The sequence below is a fragment of the Drechmeria coniospora genome, chromosome 02 (assembly GCF_001625195.1).
Source record: "Drechmeria coniospora strain ARSEF 6962 chromosome 02, whole genome shotgun sequence".
In the NCBI taxonomy this organism is placed as follows: Eukaryota; Fungi; Ascomycota; class Sordariomycetes; order Hypocreales; family Ophiocordycipitaceae; genus Drechmeria; species Drechmeria coniospora.
Window position 1 is genome coordinate 7,625,993 of NC_054390.1, and position 22,081 is coordinate 7,648,073.

The window sequence follows — 22,081 nt, forward strand, 5'->3', positions numbered from 1 at the left end:
CGAATCCGAGACGCCCAGTAACATCCCGGGAAAGTTATCACTACGATGTCAGGTTATGCGTATGGAAACCTCAATAGTCTCCTTCAGCAAGCGCTCTTGGAAATGCTCCCGCGTGATGCGCCATGTTATTTCCTCGCGCTCGTTATCTCGAAGAATGGCAGGCGACGGGAGAGTGATGCGTTCCGGCTTGCGCCTTGGGGGCGCTAAAAAGATACTCGTTAGACCCTGCGGACCCTGTTGCATTTTTACAATTACTGTATTACTTACTTACCTTAGTAGTAAGTACGGAGTACATGTATCCGTAGTTGTAAGTAAGTACTACTTAGGTATTTAAGTAAGTACAGTACACCTACTGTGCTGTTGCACCTACAGTAATAATATGTACACGGTCAACGTGGAATACAAGCAGGCATATCGCAAAGGCTAGTATCCGTGCTGCCAGCGAGTTAGTGCCACTGGTACCAGTTCAGGGCCTAGGACGCGCCAGCGCTCGGATGACGTCGGGCTATTGCGATTGGGTGGGAGGGGGAGTCGCGGTCGCCTTTCCACCGCCGAGTGCCCTGGAGGCTGGTCACTCAGTCGCATGAATTGCCCCGTTTCATGCACTGACGCACCAGCACTTGCACCACGTCGTTGACGGCGTCCGACCGCTGGAACTACCACTCCCTTGGTCACCGCCCCGTGACCACCACCAGCACTCCCTCGCGTTCGCAGGTTTGGCCGCTCGTTGCCTGACGCTGGCTGGGATAGCTTCCATATCCACGACGGTCCCCTGTTGGTCATGACCTTGCGCATTTGTCGCCAACCCTGTCGTGGGCATTTGCTGGCCGCCTAAACGTCGACTGACACCCTCGTCGACCACCGCCAACCATGTCGACGGCGTCGCGGCCATCCGGCCAGCCTAGCCGTCGGCTGCATAACAATGGCAACAATACCTCGACCAGGACTCGAACCCCCTCGCGCGTCCGCGGCCAGAACGTGGTCGTCGACCACGAGGAAGCCCGAAGCTTCGCCCTCCGCACCGCCTACCTCCACTACCTCCTGCAGCCCAAGGCCAAGCGGAAACAATACGTGTCCCCGCCGACGAAACAACCGGCCCGATCGCACATCAGTGTTGGCCAGCTGCTCCAGGAATATGGTTCCGGGGGCTCCTCAAGCCAGAAACTCCCCCACGGCTTCGCCACGCTGCTGCTCGATCGCTTCGGCGGAGTTCTGACCGGCACCGAGACCCTCCCCGGCTTCAACGATGCGGCGGTCAAGAGGAGCTTTGCCGAGGCTTACACCGCCTTTTCCGAAAAGACGTTTCGCAAGAATATGGAAAAGGAGAGAAAGTTCGAGCCTCTCGTCCTCATCTTCTACTCATCGGCCACGAAGGCTGCCCAGAAGGGCCGGGCACCGGATGATGAGTCGTGGAAGATGCTTCCGGACCGCCACCTGGCCATGTTCGTGAGGCTGGCGACGAAAATTCTGTGCGATCACGGTCACGATCGCGACCGGCCGGAACTCGTCACGAGACTCAACTCGCTCGAGACCAAGCTCCTGACAAACGACCAAAACCTTGTCGACAGTGGCTCGGACGGTGTCGGCACAACCATCGAGGTGGTCGTGCCCTTGAGTTATGACGTCAAGGACATGCCCATGGTCCAGGTTGTCGTCGCCATCTTTGGCCTGAGCCTGTCGGAAGTCCAGTCCGAGATCAACGACCACCGCCAGGTTTGGAGCGAAGAGGCTGCCCTTCAGGATCTCAAGTCATACCAACTCCGCCTCAACTCCAACGGGTCTGGCGCCCTGGGCAGCCAAGAGTTCGACGTCGAGGATGCGTTTGAGGAGTGGAAGAAGTCCGAGGCACCGCATCTCTCGCAGATGATGCACAGCATCCTGATGGCGAAGCCCGAGCTGGCGAGAAGATCGACCAACCGGCCGGACCGCCCTGTGCCCACCCGGTCTGCGTCCATGTTTGTCGACGACCAGGCCTATGCAGACCTCGGCCGCCTTCTCACCACGGCCGACGACAGCGTCCTGGGCTTCGATCCCGCCGCGAGCCTCAGCAGGCTCTCCATGATTGCCGAGCCGAGTACCATTCGGCCGGTCGAGGAACCCGGCTACACCTTTGTGCCTCCGGACCCGAGGGCGATCTTCAAGTATATTCTTCAGCAGGCCATGACCTTTGACCAACTTCACGCCGACCCGGAAGTCGATTACCAACCCCTATCCCGACCGTCTCTGGAGCTCATGACGGAGCTATGTGTTCGATGGCGAATCCCCCAGTTCTCTCGTCTCATCGCTCTGCTCGAGGTGGCGACCCGCAAGTTTCTCGACCGCGAAATAATACCCGAGGAGCTCGATGCCGTGTTCGACTTTGTCAAATCGCCCCTGCCGGAACCGAAGAAGCCGCCGCCCATGTCGCAGTATGCCGTGCCTCTGAATGAAATCAGCTCGAGCCGTTGGACAATCCACGACTTCGCCGTCTACCAGCATACCCTTCGCAGCCTTCACGACGCGCTCCTCCGCGAGCTCTACGACCTCATGGAGCAGTGCTACGATACGAAGCCGCCCAGGATTTCTGCCGTCCTCTGTATTCTGCAACAACACGTCGAGAACGACGCAACCTTTTCCATCAAGGCCGCGACCATGACAAGCTTCACCGAGCATCTGCGCGAGGGCCTCCGCGAGAGTGCCGCGGAAGTGTACCGGCAATACATGGAGAAGGAGATACCGGCCCACAAGGAGGAATGGGAGTTTGGCCACGTCGTGAAGCTGGGGAAATCCGTCGCCAAGTTGTGTGATCGGATACGCAAGCGTTACAACAAGTTGCCCACCATAATGGGCGTCAACCCGCTCGAGGTTTTGGTCCAGGAGGCGTTTCCGAGCTTCGAAAAGGATGCGGGTGCCATCATCGAGGCCATCATGCGGCGCGTCGGCGAAACGGGAGACGAGATTGACATTCAAGATGGCTTCGAGCTCTACGGTGAGCTGGTCGAGATCCGCCGGATCCACCGAGAGTCGCTCCCAGACGTGCCGTTCGAATTCGACGTGGAGACGCTCCTGGTTGATTTCGTCTGGCGCTGGATATGCGCCGCCGAAACAAGGATGACCGAGTTTGTCGAGCAGGCCATCAAGCAGGACCAGTTTCAGGTCCGAGCGGAGAACCCCGAGGACATTGCCCGAGACTCGGAGCGACATAGCGTGTCCATTATTGATCTCTTCATGCTGCTCAACCAGACGATCGATCGAGTCTTCGCGCTGCAGTGGGACAGCGACGAGCACCACGCGCGATTCATGACGGCCCTGGCCCGGGCCGTGTCGATCGGCATCGGCCATTACTGCGACGTCGTCGATCAACGATTCATCAAGGAGATGGACCGCCCGTCGGCCGAGGAACTGTCGTCTCAGACGAGGAGCACGCAGGAGAAGTGGATGCAGTTGGCCAAGGATGCCTGGAGCAGCAAGGGAAAGTACGAGCCTTTCCAGTTCTACCCCGAGGTAAGTGAGCTCGTCACGGACATGCCAAATCCTCCTTGCGATCAGGCATCCGGCAGGATGCTAACGCCTCGGCAGTCCTTTGTCAAGCTCAACAATATCGAATACGCCATGCAAGAGCTCGACAAGCTGGAGAAGAGCATGAACTCGGAAGCGTGCGCCTCGGTGCTCGAGCGGATCGACGGCCCCAAGAAGAAGGTTCGCAAACCGAGCAAGTACACCTTCACGATTAAGGTCATGGAGGCCGAGGATCTCAAGGCATGCGATGCCAGCGGGTACAGCGACCCCTACGTTGTCTTCGGGGACGAGTATCAGAAACGGCTCCACAAGACGCGCATCATCCACCGGAACCTCAACCCCCGGTGGGATGAGTCCTTCGAGGTCACGGTTCAGGGCCCGGTCAATGTCACATGCACCATCTGGGACTACGACACCTTTGGCGACCACGATTACGTCGGCCGGACGTCGCTTAAGCTGGACCCGGCCCATTTCGGCGACTATCTTCCCCGCGAGTTCTGGCTGGACCTGGACTCCCAGGGGCGCCTGCTGATCCGGGTCAGCATGGAGGGGGAGCGCGACGACATCCAGTTCCACTTCGGGAAAGCCTTCCGGCACCTGAAAAGGACGGAGAGGGACATGGTGCGAAAGATTACGGACAAGGTAGCCAGCCATCCCATGGCCAGACCCCCCTTTCCTCCCCTCGACGACCGTGCCACGCTAACTCGGCGGGGCAGCTCACGGCGCAGATCAACTCGACCCTCTCGCGCGAGACGCTGCGAAGCCTGGTCGGCACCGGCGGCATCGGCGCGTCGGTGACGAGCCTGTGGAAGCGGCGTACATCGACGGCGCCGGCGATGACGGCGGACCAGGTCGAGGGCGCGCTCGCGCCCCTCTTCGCCTACTTTGACGAGAATTTCGCCATCATGAAGCAGACGTTGACGGAGGCGACGATGACGGCGGTCATGACGCGGCTGTGGAAGGAGGTGCTGATGACGATTGAGAACCTCCTGGTGCCCCCGCTGTCGGAGAAGCCGTCGACGAAGAAGCCCCTCACGCGCAAGGAGCTCGATGTGGTGTACCGCTGGCTCGAGATGCTCTTCGACTTCTTCAACGCCCGGGACGAGGAATCGGGGGAGCAGCTCGGCGTGCCGTCCGAGGTGCTGAAGTCGCCTAAGTGGCACGAGCTGGCCTCGCTGAACTTTTTCTACTTTGAAGACTCCAACGGCCTCATCCGAGAGTCGGAACGGATCGCGTCGGCGGCCGCGCAGCAGGCGCAGACGGCACTGCAGCGGCAGGGCGCGCCGCAGAATCGCATGTCGGCGCCGGCGGGCTTCGGGGCGAGCTTTGGCGGCGCCGGCGCCTTTGCGAGCATGGGAACGATCAAGCGCGGCAAGAGCATCATGATGAGCCGCAACCTGGGCACGATGCGGCAGGCCAAGGAGGCGAAGCGGAGAGAGGCGCAGGCGGACCCGAGCGACGATATGATCCTGCGCATCCTCCGCATGCGGCCCGAGGCGGGCAACTACCTCAAGGAGCGACACCGGCAAAAGGAGCGACAGGCGACGACGGCGGCGGCGGCGCTGATTGTCAAGAACAGCGTGCTTCAGGGGTGGAACGCGGGGGGCGGGCAGTTTGGGAGGAACAACCTGCCGCGGCGGTAGGCCATGGTCGACGGTGGGAGGCGGCACGGAAGGGCTCGCCGACCTGCGAATGCGGGACACGGCACCAGACGTCGGCTCCCTTTGCCCCCCCCCCCCCCCCGGGAGAAGCTTCATTTGATTAGCAAGACAGTGAGCGACATGGTGTGAGCATCGGAAGCGGACTAGCGAGCCATGTTTGGTTTTCTTGGCCTCGTCGATGGCGGATGTCGATCCGTTCCCGATGCGAAGCTTCCTTTTTGCTTTCTTTTCCCACATTCGCACGTTCGCACAGATACGGAGGGCCTCGCTGCCACGGCGGGGCACGGCGGATCTGAAAAGGGAGAACGGGTTGCGGGGGTCGGGGATCCGAGCCAAGGCGATGATGACGATCACACACTGTTTGCTACTCCCTCATAGCGTGGCATGGTATGATTACGTTGATCTATCTGCACATGTAGCCGAATGAAGCTGGATGGCCTAGCCGTCTCGTGCTCGTATGCCTCGCCGTCGATTGGGGGAGGGGCAAGAAAGGAATGGCCGCGCAGGGCTTCGTTCTTGGGCACGGAATGATGAGCCTTTCATCAGCAGGCACTCGATCAAGACGCACGCATGATGGAGTGCAGGCGAACTTGTCGCATTTTGGGTGCGTGCATGCGATGGTGACCGCGGCGTACTGTAAGTAGATGCACAGCAACCCGTGGAAGCGTACAAGTGTGCCCAAGAAGTAAGTACTTGATGCTGAACGGAGTACGTGTGACGGATACAGAAAATGTCATGTCGATGTTTCACAAGGCCCATGACTTGCGCCTCGTTTGAGCCTTCAAAAGCTGCGTCCAAGGCCGCGGATTTGATTCGGCCGCAGACACGCGCCCTGACAAAGGCCAAGCCAGTGGCGTGGGGCAACAAGTAGCGTGCGGTGCGGTGTCTGGGAATGACGTCGGCGGCTTGCGCGCCAAGGCCGGTTGGGGCCCCACAAAAAGCATCCCAGGGCCAAGGCCTCGTCGAGGTTCGAGTTCGCAGCAATGATCAGTCGATGGGAGTGCACAGTGGAAACCGGCCGGGTCCAGCCAAGGAGCAGAACTCGTATCGGTAGCATTCGCACTCCGTACGGGGGCTTACTTGTGCGGAGACAAGCCCGCCTTGTCCATTGTGGCGGCAGCGGAGGCCAGGCCGGGCGGCCCAGCGAAATCTTGGCTCGACTTGGTCCCAACTTGCGGGTAGACACGTTCCGTTCTCCGCATTGACAAGCATCTCATGCGCAAAAGTGTGCATGCAAGAAGCTGCACAGGCATGGAAGGAATGCGCGCGCTTGCATGGAATTTCATGTGAGGTGCTCTGCCTACGCCTGCATGCACAGCACTATACGTGCGCGCACGAGGCCGGCAACGGTCTGGTGTGCCGGCGATCAAGAGCCGATGATCAATGGCCGATGATCTAATTCATGGGAATGAATCGCACAGGTGATCCACCTGACATGTCCTTGCACAAGCACATAATCCACGTACAGTATGAGCACGAGTCGGCAAAAAGTACTTACTTACTGCGGAGCACGGAGCACAGAATACTAAATGTCTACTTGTACTCCATACTCCGGAGGTACACGCTACTTACTTGTACTGTACATGTACAACTACAGAGCAACATGTGCAGGCACAGGACAACGTACACGAAAACATACTAAGTAGCAGTTACTCCGTAGTTGCCGTGGATTTTACCCGCATACTTACTTGTTCTTTGCGCATCTAAGTACTGTACTGTACGCCTCATGTACAGTACTGTAGTTGTACAAGTACATGTAGGTGAATAGTACGCAGGTGTGCACAACCACAGTGCAAGTACTCCGTACAGTACTTGCATGTATACATTTGTGGTCGCTAGGAGTACGGGGTACGGAGTACATAGCAAGTAAGTACATCACTGTACTTGTTCATGTACTGTACTCCGTACATGTAGTTAGTTGTACTGTACTGTCAGAGTGCAGTCCTTGTCCACTTTCTTGCGAACAGGTGTCACAAATACTAGGTACTCCGCACTTGCAGTAATACATGCACTTGCATGTTCCATTCGTCAGGCAGGGAAGGGGAGTCCCGACTGTCAAATAAATGCTGCTCAACGGTCAGCAAGCCTCCGCCTCCGGCTGTGAAGCCGTCTTAGCAGCAGGTGTTGTCGGCTTCCGTTCATCCACGCCAACTGGCGGGTACCCTGGGGGCAGAAGCAGCTCAAGCGTCCGTAGCGGGAGGGGCGGCACGGAATGGCAGCCCTGTTCTGCCCCCAATGGTTGGCGCACCCCTTCATGACGCACGTGGTGGTGATTAGGTGGCTATTGCCTACTAATAGTCTGTATACTAAGTAAGTAACTATAATACCAAGTGCCCTAACTTGTTATCGTACTTTCCATTGCGCGGAAGGAAGGACGAGCCGCACATGCACGCGTTCGCGAACATGTACTGTAAGTAATTTACTTACCGAGTACTCTAAAAGTACCGCAATTACTCGAACGTGCTTTTCCTAGTACCCAGGTATTACCAAGCATCAGCGAGTACGGAGTGCGTGCCGCAGATGTACAAGTACTGAAGTGCATGGATAAGTAGTAATAGTGGCTAGCATCCATACTCGGTACGCGTACTTGCTTGCATTTGATGCCGAACGTTGCACCTGCTGCTACTCCGTATGCATTGGAGGTATCTGTGTCGTGAAAGAAGCTGCTGCACTGCCTACCAACGTATTTACTCGGTACTGGACTTCCCGACGCCTCTCTACCTACCTGCAAATACCCCAACAGTAATACCTCCGTACCTACAAGTACCTATTACTGCAGTACAAATATCTGTACATGTATGTGCATGTACTCCATACTGTATTTAATAGCGGTTGTATTCCGTACATGCGCAATACCATTGCATCACAGCGCACAGTGCGGAGTACATGCACAGGACGGTACGTATGGAGTGCATGTACAGCCATTACTTATACTTGCCTGTGTTCCATCTCATTCAACACCTGTCAGCACAGGCGACGAATCCATCTACTAGTACGGAGTATGCAGAGGTTGCATTACCATGGTGCTATGCAGCGGTATTTACCCTGGGCTTGCTTTTATCCGGGTTGGCCTTTCAAACAAAAGTTCGCATGTACAAGTGGGTGTTCTCGTACTTACATCCTTTGCCATGGCGGGTGCTCGCACCTGTACAGTACATGTACACCAACATGACAGCACGGCCTGAGTACTGGGGAGTGGATCAGCCCGAGCTCTCCGTTCGTTGGTGCAAGTATTACATACTTTTATACACCTACTTACTAGTACTTATTTGCACATGCAAGTCAGTACTGTAAGTATAAAGTACGTATTTGGTTGTGGTTGTACTTGTGCCAAGGAATACAGCACTTGCACTACTAGAAGCCCATGTGCCTGCTCGCCATCCCTTGGCCACGCATAAATAAGTACGAATACGGAGTACAAGTAATAGTACAACTAAGTACGCCTACTCAGTACGGAGTACTCTGGCACCTACCCGTAGAGGTACAATATACACTGCAGGTAGGTACGTAAACCGCTGCGCTTTTACCCACATTTCAGGGAGGTTCGGCGCTGGCTCGAGTCAGCATGTGGCTTAGCCACTGAACGCCCTCGAGTCGATTGTTGATCGAGTGCCCTAGCCATGTGGAAAAACTCTAAACGAGGAAAGTTGCCACGGTGAAAAGAACCATGGACGCGGACACGGGAGGTAAGCCATCGTCTCGTTTGAGGAAGAGCCGAGTGGGCTTTGTCATCCATCGGGAAACAAATTCTGCGCAGCACTCTCGCTTTCCGGTGCATGAGAAGAAAATACGCGATTCGGCACCAGTGTCTCCAATGCCCTTGCTCGACACGCGCGAAAGTCATCATTGGGGCGGTGGAGAGGCAAAAGATGTGCTTCCTGTACCGTGCTGTGCTGTGTTGCGCTGTCAAGTACTCCGTACTTGCTGAAAAATACGTCGCTGTGCAAGTGCCATTGTAAGTGTAAGTAAGTACAGTACAAGTAAAGTAAGTACAGTACAAGTAAGTAAGTACTAGTAAGTAATGCAGTAAGTGGTTGCTGCAAGTAGTTGTATTAGTATGCGGCATACATGCAAGTATTATGTACTTGTACACGTACAGATCGCAACAGACTGCCTTAGTACCTTGGTGTACTGAGTACTGGTCCCTACGGTAAGTAGTTGTACAATTGCGTGACTAGTACTCCGTAGGACACCCTATATCATGTACTGAGTAATGGCCACATACTTAATACTTGGTATTGTTGTAATATTGCAAGGAATACTTATCCGTACTGTACTGTACCTCCGTGTCTCGTACCTGTTCCGTGAGAACACCCTCCTTGTAGTTGTACTTGGCAGTAACAAGAGTGCATGTACAAACAAGTACTTGTAAAAATAGGCACAAGGTGGGTGGGTGGCTACCACCAACAGTCCAGCTGGCCTGAAACGCGAATGAATGATTTTCTTCCATTGTTGGTAGACGTCGGAATACTTGCCCGAACCGAGAAAATATTTTCTGGCAAGAAATACCTGCGATCGAGCAAGTGTTCAAGCCGCGTGCGAGTGCCCTCCGCAGGCGCAGTAGTGCCAATCAATCGTCGACGTTCTACCGAGCAAGTACGGTACGTATTGTTGAACGCGACCACAGGATAAGGAAGCACTGTGCTTTACTTACGTAGTTGGGGGCCTTGGGCAGCAAATCGTCTCCCCCTCTCCCCCCCCCCCCCCCCCCCCAAAAAAAACGCCAATCCCACTCACCAGTCACCGACCCAGCCGTTTCCTCTCCCCGTCCAGTCCAAGGCTTCCCGTTCGCCGACACCACTTCAAGCCACTCCTGCGCCTGTCCCTGTCCTCATTTGGCCTTGGTCGTATCCATCCGCAGGCTTGACTACTTACTTACTTGGGCCGTACATTCTTCTCTCCCTCTCCAACTCCTTTCCTCCCCATTCTGAACCGGCTCATCTTTCAGGCACTTTCTCACGGAAACCCCTCTTCGGCCCGGTTCGCTCAATCCTCGCCCCGTCTGGAGTCGCAGCTGTGTTGTTCGCGCCAGGTCTGCTGAAGCCAGACCCGGTCGCATAACATCTGTCTGCCTCGCCTCACCTCTCGTCTCCTGCGCCTTTTGGCCGCTGCAGCGCGCACACTCGGCCGAAAACCTGACGGGCCGGCCAACCACAACCATCGACGGAAGATTTCGACCCTTTCGCCTCCTCTCCTTTGCCTCCTCTCCTTGGCCTCCTCTCCTCGGCCTCCTCTTCTTCGTCTTCTCTCCTCGCCTTCTCTCCTCGCCTTCTCTCCTCGCCTTCTCTCCTCGCCTTCTCTCCTCGCCTTCTCTACGCGCCTTCTCCACGAACCGAAATGTGCCTGCGTCTGCGCTGCTGATTGCCTCTTCAACTGAGCCGAGATCCCCCCCACCGGTCATCTCGTCCGTCGCCAGCTGCACCCGCCCCGTCGACGGTTCGCAGCCCGACGTCAACCGGACATCGTTTTCGACCCTCCGCCGCCGGCATCGGGGACGCTCCCTCCAGCCCGTCATTGGATTCTCGTCCCCCGGACTGCCTCCTGCGCAGTCCCGCCTCGAGAAGCGCCATGGTGGACGATAATGTCCTCGTCGCCGCCGCCGAGCTTGTCGCCTCGCTCGGCACCGAACCTCTGTCCTCCTCCTCCCTCGCCATCGGCTTGGGCACCCGAATCAAACTTCCCGGCCGTGACACGCCGGCGAAGAGAAGTCTCGAGATCGAACTGGAGCAGCTTGCCCTTCGCGTCGGGAAGCTCGAGAACAGGGCCTCGGTCGCGACCCCGGCCGTCTTTCCCGAGACGCCAAACGAAGTCAGCGACTCCCTCTTTGGCACGGATGGCGGCGCCGGACACCAATTGCCCCACCCCACTCAAGGTACCTTGGATTGTCCGAATCGTACTCCTCGCCGGCTGACCAAGGCAGCGCTGGAAGGGCTGCGTGATCATGTCGACGACCAGTCCAAGCTCCTCGACTGCCAGCGCCGGGAGCTCGCCGGCGTCAACGCCCAGCTGCTCGAGCAGAAGCATCTGCAAGAACGGGCCCTCGAGGTCCTCGAGCAGGAACGTGTCGCCACGCTCGAGAGGGAGCTGTGGAAGCACCAAAAGGCGAACGAGGCCTTTCAGAAGGCGCTGCGGGAGATTGGCGAGATCGTCACCGCCGTCGCTCGTGGCGACTTGACCATGAAGGTCCGCATGAACACGGTCGAGATGGACCCCGAAATCACCACCTTCAAGCGAACCATCAACGCCATGATGGATCAGCTGCAAATCTTTGCCAGCGAAGTCTCCCGCGTCGCCCGTGAAGTCGGCACCGAAGGCCTCCTCGGCGGACAGGCCCGCATCGGTGGTGTCGACGGCACGTGGAAGGAGCTCACGGATAACGGTAAACAAACACGTCCCCCTCCCATGTTGCGTCGTCGTGGGCCGCCGCCGCTGACTTGCTCATCCGCTCTCGCCTCTCAGTGAACGTCATGGCCCAAAATCTCACCGATCAAGGTTAGTCTCCCTCGACGAAGCCCCAACCTGGCTGGCCCTCGCCAAGGCGACCTGCATCTGACGTCCGGACCCCCATGATAGTGCGAGAAATTGCTTCCGTCACGACCGCCGTCGCTCACGGCGACCTGACCAAGAAGATTGAGCGACCCGCTCGGGGCGAAATCCTCCAGCTGCAGCAGACCATCAACACCATGGTCGATCAGCTGCGGACCTTTGCCTCCGAGGTCACTCGCGTCGCCAGGGATGTCGGGACCGAAGGCATCCTGGGAGGGCAGGCCGACGTCGGCGGCGTCCAGGGCATGTGGAACGACCTGACCGTCAACGTCAACGCCATGGCCAACAACCTGACGACGCAGGTGCGCGACATCATCAAGGTCACCACGGCCGTCGCCAAGGGGGACCTCACCCAAAAGGTCCAGGCCAGCTGTCGCGGGGAGATCTTCGAGCTCAAGTCGACCATCAACTCCATGGTCGACCAGCTGCAGCAGTTCGCCCGCGAGGTCACCAAGATTGCCCGCGAGGTCGGCACCGAGGGTCGCCTCGGCGGCCAGGCCACCGTCCACGACGTCGAGGGCACCTGGAGAAACCTGACGGAGAACGTCAACGGCATGGCCATGAACCTGACGACGCAGGTCCGAGAGATTGCCAAGGTCACCACCGCCGTCGCTAAGGGCGACCTGACCAAGAAGATCGGCGTCGAGGTCAAGGGCGAGATTCTGGAGTTGAAGAACACCATCAACCAGATGGTCGATCGACTCGGCACCTTCGCCGTCGAGGTGAGCAAGGTGGCCCGCGAGGTCGGCACCGACGGCACCCTGGGCGGGCAGGCACAGGTCGCCAACGTCGAGGGCAAATGGAAAGACCTGACGGAGAACGTCAACACCATGGCCTCGAACCTGACCGTCCAGGTGCGCAGCATCTCCGCCGTCACCCAGGCCATCGCCAACGGCGACATGAGCCAGACCATCGACGTCGAGGCCAACGGGGAGATACAGGTGCTCAAGGAGACCATCAACAACATGGTCTCCCGCCTGTCGAGCTTCTGCTACGAGGTGCAGCGGGTGGCCAAGGACGTCGGCGTCGACGGCAAGATGGGTGCGCAGGCGGACGTTGCCGGCCTCGACGGCCGCTGGAAGGAAATCACCACCGACGTCAACACCATGGCCAGCAACCTCACGACCCAGGTGCGCGCCTTCTCCGACATCACGAACCTCGCCACCGATGGCGACTTCACGAAGCTCGTCGACGTCGAGGCCTCGGGCGAGATGGACGAGCTCAAGCGCAAGATCAACCAGATGATATCGAACCTTCGGGACAGCATCCAGAGGAACACGCAGGCCAGGGAGGCGGCCGAGCTGGCCAACAAGACCAAGTCGGAATTCCTCGCCAACATGTCGCACGAGATCCGGACGCCGATGAACGGCATCATCGGCATGACGCAGCTGACGCTCGACACCGACCTGACGCAGTACCAGCGGGAGATGCTGAACATCGTCAACAACCTCGCCAACAGCCTTCTGACCATCATCGACGATATCCTGGACCTTTCCAAGATTGAGGCGAGGAGGATGGTGATCGAGGAGATCCCCTACACGTTGCGAGGAACCGTCTTCAACGCTCTCAAGACCTTGGCCGTCAAGGCGAACGAGAAGTTCCTGGACCTGACCTACAAAGTGGACAGCTCCGTGCCCGACCACGTCATCGGCGACTCCTTCCGCCTCCGCCAGATCATCCTCAACCTCGTCGGCAACGCCATCAAGTTCACCGAGCACGGCGAGGTCAGCCTCACCATCAAGGAGTGGGCCGACCAGGACGACGTCGGCCTGGGCGAGTACGCCGTCGAGTTTGTCGTCGAGGACACGGGCATAGGCATAGCGCAGGACAAGCTGAACCTCATTTTCGACACGTTCCAGCAGGCCGACGGCTCCATGACGCGCAAGTTTGGCGGTACCGGTCTCGGCCTCTCCATCTCGAAGCGCCTCGTGAACCTCATGGGCGGTGACCTCTGGGTGAACAGCGAGGCCGGCAAAGGCAGCCAGTTCCACTTCACCTGCCGAGTGAAGCTTGCCTCGGACGACACGGACTCGATCAAGAAGCAGCTCCACCCGTACCTGGGCCACCAGGTGCTCTTCGTCGACAAGGCCCAGTCGAGCTCCGGCGCCGAGATTCGGCGCATGCTCGAGCAGATCGGCCTCGAACCCGTCGTCGTGGATTCCGAGAAGAGCTCCGCTCTCACGCCGGTCGAGGATGGCGGTGCGCTTCCCTACGACGCCATCCTCGTCGATTCCATCGACACGGCGCGAAGGTTGAGGGCCGTTGATGACTTCAAGTACCTCCCTGTCGTCCTCTTGGCACCAGTCGTCCACGTCAGTCTGAAATCTTGCCTCGATCTGGGCATCACGTCGTACATGACGACGCCTTGCAATCTCATAGATCTCGGCAACGGCATCATCCCGGCCTTGGAGAACAGGGCAACGCCTTCGCTCGCCGACAACACTAGGTCCTTTGAGATTCTGCTCGCCGAAGATAACACCGTAAACCAGAGGCTTGCCGTGAAGATATTAGAGAAGTACCACCATGTCGTGACGGTCGTGGGCAACGGCTGGGAAGCGGTGGAAGCCGTCAAGGAGAAGAAGTTTGATGTCATTCTCATGGACGTCCAGATGCCCATCATGGTGAGTGGCGGCTTCCTGACGAATTCCTCGGGCGGCGCGGGGGCGATGCTGACAAGTCACAGGGCGGTTTCGAGGCCACAGGCAAGATACGCGACTACGAACGAAGCTTGGGGACGCACAGGACGCCCATCATCGCTCTTACCGCCCACGCGATGATGGGAGACCGCGAAAAGTGCATTCAGGCGCAGATGGACGAGTACCTGTCGAAGCCGTTGCAGCAGAACCACCTCATACAGACGATACTGAAGTGCGCCACCCTCGGCGGCGCGCTTCTTGAAAAGAACCGCGAGCGCGAGCTGGCTCTCCAGGCGGATGCGAAGTCGGGGAGCCACAAGATTAACTCGCAAGGGTTCCTCCGGCCGGCGATGGAGAACCGAGCGATTACGATGCGGGAGCCGATGGGCGGCGCAGCGACGGAGAACCCCAGCCTTATCGTGTCCGATCAGGACGATTCCTGGTCCAGATCATGCCGCACCGACCTCTCCGATATGCGGAGCATGTCTGGCTAGGCATGGCGTCTGAGATGGCATGTTTACTATACCTCTCATCGTCTTACGCGCCGCTGTCGCACGAGCATGCTCCATCATCCAACCTGACTTACCCTTGCGAATGGTTCATCGCTCCCGCAAGGTCGCAATAGGCCATCGTCTGCATTTGTGCTACGACGGATACAGAATCACGAGGACACGAGTGCGGTTGGTCTCGGTCACGGCCAGGCTCCGTTTCATTTGTCGAGGTCGGGTTCAGGGCTGGGCTTAATGCGCAAACCATCACTGATTGACGCGCTGGAAGTCTCGTTCCGTCCCTTTTCTTTCCTCCCGAACTATGCTTAATTGTTCGCGAAGTCCGGCTCCAGGGTCGGCGATGGTCCATCGGCCTTAAAGTCGATTGCGAATACATGACAGTGTTTTGGAGTGCATGGTTGGCTCGCAAGAGTGTCCCCATCGCTTCATGCTCATTCAAACTCGCCGCTGCACACTGCTCGACCGACCGGGCCGTGCCGCGCTTATCACCCCATTTGGCCGGCAATATGGAGACAAGATTTGCTGTCTTCACCAGGCAGGCATGGTTTTCGCAACCGTGATGGTACTTTGGGGTGCTCGCATGAAATGGCATTGCGAAGGAGTCTTTTCGTACGATAATGATACGTCTTGGTATCTTCAATCTACTTTCTTCGATTCCGCGTCCTAGTTGGTAGGACCGCTCACTGCTGGTGTTCCTTCTACGCATGAAGGCATGCGCCGAACAGGCCCAATTGGGTCGACGGGGCCCAGACCAAGATCCTGGCGCTGGGTTTGTTGTGAGAGGCAAGAAAGCAGCAATATACATAGATACGATGGAAACCTCGCAGGATGGAAGGCAGTGTCGAGGCCCCTTCTGGAGACTTTTTATACCTTACATGATCAAGGACGGTGATGGGTTCTATATGTCTCATGTGCATGCGCTGATTTCGCGTTCCTCAGGTGACAAGTCGTGACGGAAGGGAACGGATTCATTTCATTCAATTGATGGAGGAATAACGAGCAATATACCAGACGTCGGTGATGATGTGGCACTTTGACGACAACGGCCAAGGTGCGAGGATCTCTCATGACGAACGGAAAGTAAGAACATGCGAAAAAAGGCTAGCGAGGGGCGGCAGGTGGTAAGCAGACCTAGGAGATCATCTGATGACGTGATATATGTAACCAGCCAGGCAGGGCCTTCAACGTCAGGTAATATCAAGAAGCAGAGTTGAACAGTTGATGAGAGACAGTTGGCTAATTTGGTGCCGGGTCCAGACGGTCAGCAACATGCCGGGGCTATTTTTTATTCTCGCTGTCGGCCGAAGGCGTCTCTTCGGCACGATTGCGGTTCACTGGCGTGGCAACCTGGGCAACATCAGATGCGGCGTCGTTCTTGGTGGCAATCATATCCGCGGTGCCGTTCCTCTCCGTGGGGACCTGGTTGGCGGCACCTTCTCTGGATTCGAGGGCAGCGAGTATGTCATCCAACTTGGTCTCGAGGGAGGAGAGGTTGGACTCGAGGGCCTGGGCAGTGCGTTCGGCTCTGTATACCGACGCACAATGAAACTTGTTAGCAGGGTCAGGGTCTCTTTGGGCGGCGCGGCCGTGGCAGAGGAGCTGGTTGTACCTAGCGAGCTCACGATAGGCCTGTTGAACGAGGGAGGAGGTGAGCGATGGAGTCGAGGACGGAGTTCGAGAGGGAAATTGCGTACCTCGGCCATGTTGGTGGCTTCGCCATCCTGGTCCTCCCAGTGTTCGACGTCATCGGGTGTGGCCATGGTGATGGCAAGGTTTGGCTGTGGAAAGCGAGAGATTCTCTTGGTCAGATCAATTTGGCTTCGCTATGTGGCAGCAGGCGGGGGAGCGGAAGCGGGATTGGATGGGGAAAAGGGGAATTTGCGAACGGGTAGATGGAGTTCGTTGCTGGGGCGTCAGACGAGTGAGTGAGGGCGAGGTGCGTTTCGATGCGGGCATACAGTCCTTGAATCTGGTCTTGAGGAGGAGCAGAACCTGTTGCAGGCTCAGATCTCCAGATCGGATTGGTGCGAGGGCGTTGCAGGGGGAAATGGGAGGAATTATAGAGTGGCCAGGTGAGAGAAGAGGCGTGAGGTGTATGGTGCAAGGTGTGAAGTGTACAGTAAGTGTAGGGTGTAAGGTGTAGGGCGAAGGGTGAAAGGTGCAAGGTGTACTTGTAAGGTGTAAGGTGTAAGGTGAGAGGTGAGAGGTGAGAGGTGAGTGTTGAGTCGAGAGTGATGAGTGGTGAGTGGTGTGAGGTGTGAGGTGAGAGGTGAGAGGTGTGAGGGGGAGGAGATGTCAGGTGCGAGGTATAAAGCGTGAGAGAGGGATGCGAGTGTGAGGTGATGGGTGTTCAGGCGTACAATGAGAGGTACGCAGAAAGCTAACTGACTGTTGGCTTGAAGCTGTTGGCAGCGTTGCACGGCTGGCGGTGGGGGTTGCTTTCGTGATTGATTGAATGGTTGTGTTACAGCAGGACCGCACGTGACGCCAAGTTCGTCAGTGGATGCCTTTATTTTCCCCCTCATCCATTCGCACTTACTCGCCGCTGAACATTCGGTGATTGATTGGTACGAATGTGAACGCTCTCATAATTATTGTTTGTCTCACCAGTCATTTGCTTCTTTAATAGCTTGGTCGGAGGGGCTGTTGCTGATGACACCATGGAGATGTTGATGCGGTTGCCCGACTCGCATACTGTTTGTTGGTCACTCACATGGCAATTTTATCGGCATGAACGATTGGTTGCAAAGCAATCAATCCCTCTTGATATGTAGTATGCCAGATTTTTTACGTCCGATTTCCCATCACTGGCCAATATGGGCCAATATGAATCAAAGTGTACCGGGCGATTGCTGGGTCTAGTCGAGATTGATGCTCGCGAATCCGACCATTGGTGGAGGGGGACTAGATGGAAGGCCTCAGGCTCCCATTGATCAAGCAAAGCGAAATACGCCATGCCAATGTGTACCGGTACAGCAGGTGTATGAACGGATCTCCAACTTCATCTATGTATTATGTCATATCCAGATTCCAGTCCAGATTCCGACCTCGCCTTTTCTCAGTCAACCGGCTCCCTTTTTCGATGCCAGAATGAACCTGCATCCACGCTGCCAATGGGCCTTGCGGCGCTCTCCATCCGGAGTGTGTGCTCGATGCAAAAGCCGTTCGGCGACTCGACAGACCCTCAGGTATATGCCCGTCAAACAGCGAAACGCAGCATCTCGAGCAGCATCTCGTACTCGTCCATGCTTGGGTGCTCGCGCCGGCCCAACTATAGGCCGCTCTCACCAGCCGTTGCCGTCCAATCTTTGCGAATGTCTAGCTCCAACAGGTCCTCCGTCTTTTCAATCACGAGACCCCTTTCGTTCGCCAGGTGCAGCAGGGAGATGAAGCAGTACGACGTGGAGATGTCGGCCATGACCTGCTTGGGGTAGACGGACTGCAGGCTATTCATGACCTCGGTAAACTTGAGCTTCGTTTCCGTCGCCTGCTCCTCCGGCTCAGGGGGTGTGGGTAGGAGAGTGCCACCGCTCTGCGCAGGCTCCTGCAGCATCGTTCGTCAGCACCGCAAAGACACGGACTCATTCTGGGTCGCAACCGGGATGGCACTTACCTCGAGCTTGTCGAAAGACATGCCTTTCCATATCTCCTCCATCAGCCGCCGAACGTCGACCTTCTTGGCCCGCCGGGCGTACTGTACGTATTCCGGTCGCACCCTCCTCGTTTGCGTCACGAGCGTCGTGCCGAAGCCGCCGGCCATGGCTTGGGTGAAGGGATGAGTTTCACCGCCCAGCATGGCCGTCAAACCGACTCCCTCCGTCATGCCCGCGTCGCCCTCGATACCTGGCGACAGGTGCTCCTGCGCGTCGGCAAACTCCATGTCGTCGTCGTCGCCGTCATCTCCACCGGGGAACGGCAACACGTCGTCGTGGAAAAAGTTGGCGTCGTAGTCGCCGGCCGGCAGGTCCATCTCCTCGGGGCTCTTCTGGTTGGCCCAGAAAGCCTCGTCCATCTCGCCGGCGGCGGGCATGTCGTGCGGGAAATTGCCGAAGCCGGCGCGAGGACCGGCGCCCATCCGACGCCGCGACAGTCGAGCTTTGGGCTTGAGAAAAAGACTGAGGAGAGTCTTGGAGTTGAAGTGCTTGTCGTCGGGGAGCAAGTGCCGAGACTTGGACTTCCAATCCTTCTTCGGCAGGCTAATGGCCGAGTTGCTGGCCGCTTGCGCGTGGATGGTGTCGGCCATGGTCTGCTCCAAGGGCGAGGCGAAATTGATCTCGAACGGCTCCTTCTCCCTTCGCTTCCTCGTTTCACCTGCCGGCTTGTTGATGTCTTTGATCTTCCGGATCCGCCAGTGCTCGGCACTGGTCCAGTTCTTTTGCAGCGCCTGATCGAAGAAGCCGAGGATGTCTTCGTGCATCTTCTCGGCACTTTGCGGCTTCACCATGGACACGACGTACTCACCGTTCTCGTCGAACCCTTCGCCGTCGGCGCCCTCTTCGTCGATGCCCGCGTCATAGACGCGCATCTGGGGGGCGAGAGCCGCTTCGCGAGCCCAGGCCTCGCCGCCCTCGCCGAAGGAAACGTTGCCGCCCATGTCAAAGGCGCCGAGGCCGAGGTCGTCGTCGTCGAAACCGGCGGGTGCCTCCTCGTCGATGAACATGCCCGACTTGTCGCCGAACGCAGCCGGCATCTTCTCCTTGTCCTGGTCCATCCTCCAGTCTTCCGGGGCCCTGAGGAAAGGGATGTCGGTCGACCCGGAGGGATCCCCGATGTCGAAATTCTTGAGGCTCGGACAGACTTCCAGCTCGTCGAGCTGGGCGAGGTCTGGGAAAAACATGTTGCCGAGAGACGCAATGTCGATGGAGACGGCTGCCTCCTCTTCCTCGTCGGCGTCGGCCATCCGTTCCTCCTCTTCCTCGGCCGGCAAGGCTGACAACATGTCTTGGTCGTCATCATCAGCCTCATCATCGCCGGCAGTGGCGTCCTTGGCCTTGCCGATGGTGATGACGTCGGCCGAGTCGTCGCTGCTGTCAAAGATGATGCGACCCTGGGTGTCGATCATGAGGTGGTTGAGCAGCAGGCCCTTGGCACCACCCTCGTCGAAGTCGGCCGAGGCCTTCTTGAAGAGGGGGTCGACGCCAAACTCGAGCTCGAACTTCTTGAGCTGCAGGGAGGCAAAGGATGGTGCCAGCGTCGCCTCGGACGACCGTTGGGTCTGCTCTAGGTCAGCATGACGGTCCCGTCCCATGAGTCGCACTCAGGATGCAGCCATGTCGCATCCGCCTCTCCTCACCTTCTTCTTCGCCTTCTTCTTCACGTTTCCATCCTCGTCGAGCTCGTCCTCGTCGCTTTCCTCGCTGTCGCCATCCTCGCCTTCGCGGCCTTTCTTCTTGCCGCTGTTGCTGTCGGCGAGGCCGCTCAGCAGCTTGCCCGTCTCGGTGGCGACGCTGTCGACTCGGTTCGTGTAGATCTTGACGCAGCCGTCGAGGGTGCAGCTGGCCTTTTGGAAGTTGACGCCATCGCCTTCCTTGAGCAGGGACATGTCGTGGAAGTAGTCGATGAGGGCAAAGTTCCAAGAGTTGGTCGCATTGATCTTGTTGTCCGTCGCCATCTTCATCCATTCCTCAAAGTTGGCGAGGAGGGGAACGCGTTTCATGGGCGTGACGGCGACGCCGCCGACCATGACGTTCTCGTCGCCCATGTCGATGCCGGCCCGATTCCGGCGAGGCGTGCCCATGGCGCTGCCGGGTGAGGCATTCTCGAGGTCGTCCAGCCTGATGCTGGCTTTTCGCGGCGTCGCCGCCGCCTTGATCTGGTTGATCTGCTTCTCGTGGAGGGCCTTGCGCGAGTTCATTCGCTCGCCCTTTTCTTGCGCATCGTCGTTGAGGGGGATCCTGACGACGGGTTCACGCTCGCGTCAGCGGGCAACGGAAAGAGCAGCGCGGACGCGCGTGGACTTACTTGACGGGGGACTTGAAGGGTGATGCGGCGAGGGAACCAGATGTCGATCTGGAGCCACCGGCCCCGGCGCGTGGCGCTTGAGCAACCCGAGGCATCTCGTGAGTTGAGGGGGGAGGGGGGTGAAGTGAAGTGCTTGTTTGCGTCGTGGGTTGTCCGTCGTCCGTCCGTCGTCCGTCCGTCGTGGGCAGTCGGGGATGGGGGGTCGACGCGCGAGTTCCGCCGTGCGCGAGCCGGGAATGATTGACAATCCGCGAGAAGCTGGCCAGCTGCTGCGCTGCGTGATGGCTCGAGTCCAGCAACAACCAACAACGGGTGGCAGAAAGTAAACAATGGAGGGGCCCAAAACCTCACTAGGGCGACTGGCCACAAGCATACTACTAGGTATAGACTACAGTACACCTACAGTACTCCGTACAGTACTTGCTTACAGTACAACTACTGTACATGTACGGCACTAGGATGACTGCGCCACACGCCCACCAGTAGCCTGCTAGCCACCAATCAGATAGGGCGGGGCGCGGCTGCAACGGGTTTCCGTCCGCCACTGTGGCGGTGCAGCAGATCGGGTGCCGCGTTCCATCATGATTCCGATTTACCGTTGCGCGCACGTGAATGATTGGCCCACCGCGTTTCTCATCCATCCATCCACACATCTCAAAGCGGCAGGTGACGACGAAATCGGCAGCATGGGCTATCTTTTCTCCATGCTATCATGCAACGGCCAGCTTCACCGCGTACAGTACAGCCTTCACCGCGTACAGCGCCGTCGACACCTTCCCCCGCTTCCCCCCCAACCGTTCGTCCACTCGGTCATCCGATGTACTCGTCCTCGTTGCTGTGGTGCAGGAGCGGTGAGGATCAGAAACGAGCGAATAGTAGTTTGTGTGGTCCGGCTCAAATAGAATGCGGCATCACGCATAGACGGTCCTGTTCCTGAGGATAGTGCTGCTCAGTCTGATAGTGACTTTGGATGCCGACCGTCGCTGCCACGAAGTCGCAAACAGACTTTAGACTGAGTCTCGGCATTGCCACGACTTGAAGGCATATGTTGTACCGGGTCGTTTCGTCAAACTGCGAAGAAAGTACTGACACTCGTACTAGGAAGAAAATGGTACATGTACGGTAGCTGTAATTCACTACAGAATTCCAGGTACTTCTTTGGCACTGAACCTTGGTACAACAGCCCACAGACGAGTACTTGAACAGTTTACGGACACGTTGTGGATAGTTGAATGAGCAAAAGTTCTCGCAGCGAGAACATGGTTGCGGT

The 22,081-nt window shown here is 57.7% G+C and overlaps 4 protein-coding genes across 4 annotated transcripts; 2 read left to right on the plus strand and 2 right to left on the minus strand.

Moving 5' to 3' along the window:
• Positions 1-870: 870 nt before the first annotated feature.
• DCS_05214 (uncharacterized protein) lies at positions 871-5,141 on the plus strand (the record flags this gene model as incomplete). The annotated part of the gene is made up of 3 exons (XM_040802520.1): positions 871-3,483; positions 3,559-4,140; positions 4,215-5,141. The coding sequence occupies 3 exons, from the start codon at positions 871-873 to the stop codon at positions 5,139-5,141; spliced, it is 4,122 nt and encodes a 1,373-aa protein (XP_040657553.1).
• Positions 5,142-10,727: 5,586 nt separating this feature from the next.
• On the plus strand, positions 10,728-14,835 carry DCS_05215 (histidine kinase 1; the record flags this gene model as incomplete). The annotated part of the gene is made up of 4 exons (XM_040802521.1): positions 10,728-11,538; positions 11,619-11,651; positions 11,733-14,326; positions 14,389-14,835. The coding sequence occupies 4 exons, from the start codon at positions 10,728-10,730 to the stop codon at positions 14,833-14,835; spliced, it is 3,885 nt and encodes a 1,294-aa protein (XP_040657554.1).
• Positions 14,836-16,128: 1,293 nt separating this feature from the next.
• DCS_05216 (uncharacterized protein) lies at positions 16,129-16,610 on the minus strand (the record flags this gene model as incomplete). The annotated part of the gene is made up of 2 exons (XM_040802522.1): positions 16,129-16,479; positions 16,545-16,610. The coding sequence occupies 2 exons, from the start codon at positions 16,608-16,610 to the stop codon at positions 16,129-16,131; spliced, it is 417 nt and encodes a 138-aa protein (XP_040657555.1).
• Positions 16,611-18,121: 1,511 nt separating this feature from the next.
• On the minus strand, positions 18,122-20,906 carry DCS_05217 (condensin complex component cnd2; the record flags this gene model as incomplete). The annotated part of the gene is made up of 4 exons (XM_040802523.1): positions 18,122-18,394; positions 18,464-20,065; positions 20,144-20,744; positions 20,812-20,906. The coding sequence occupies 4 exons, from the start codon at positions 20,904-20,906 to the stop codon at positions 18,122-18,124; spliced, it is 2,571 nt and encodes an 856-aa protein (XP_040657556.1).
• Positions 20,907-22,081: the final 1,175 nt, after the last annotated feature.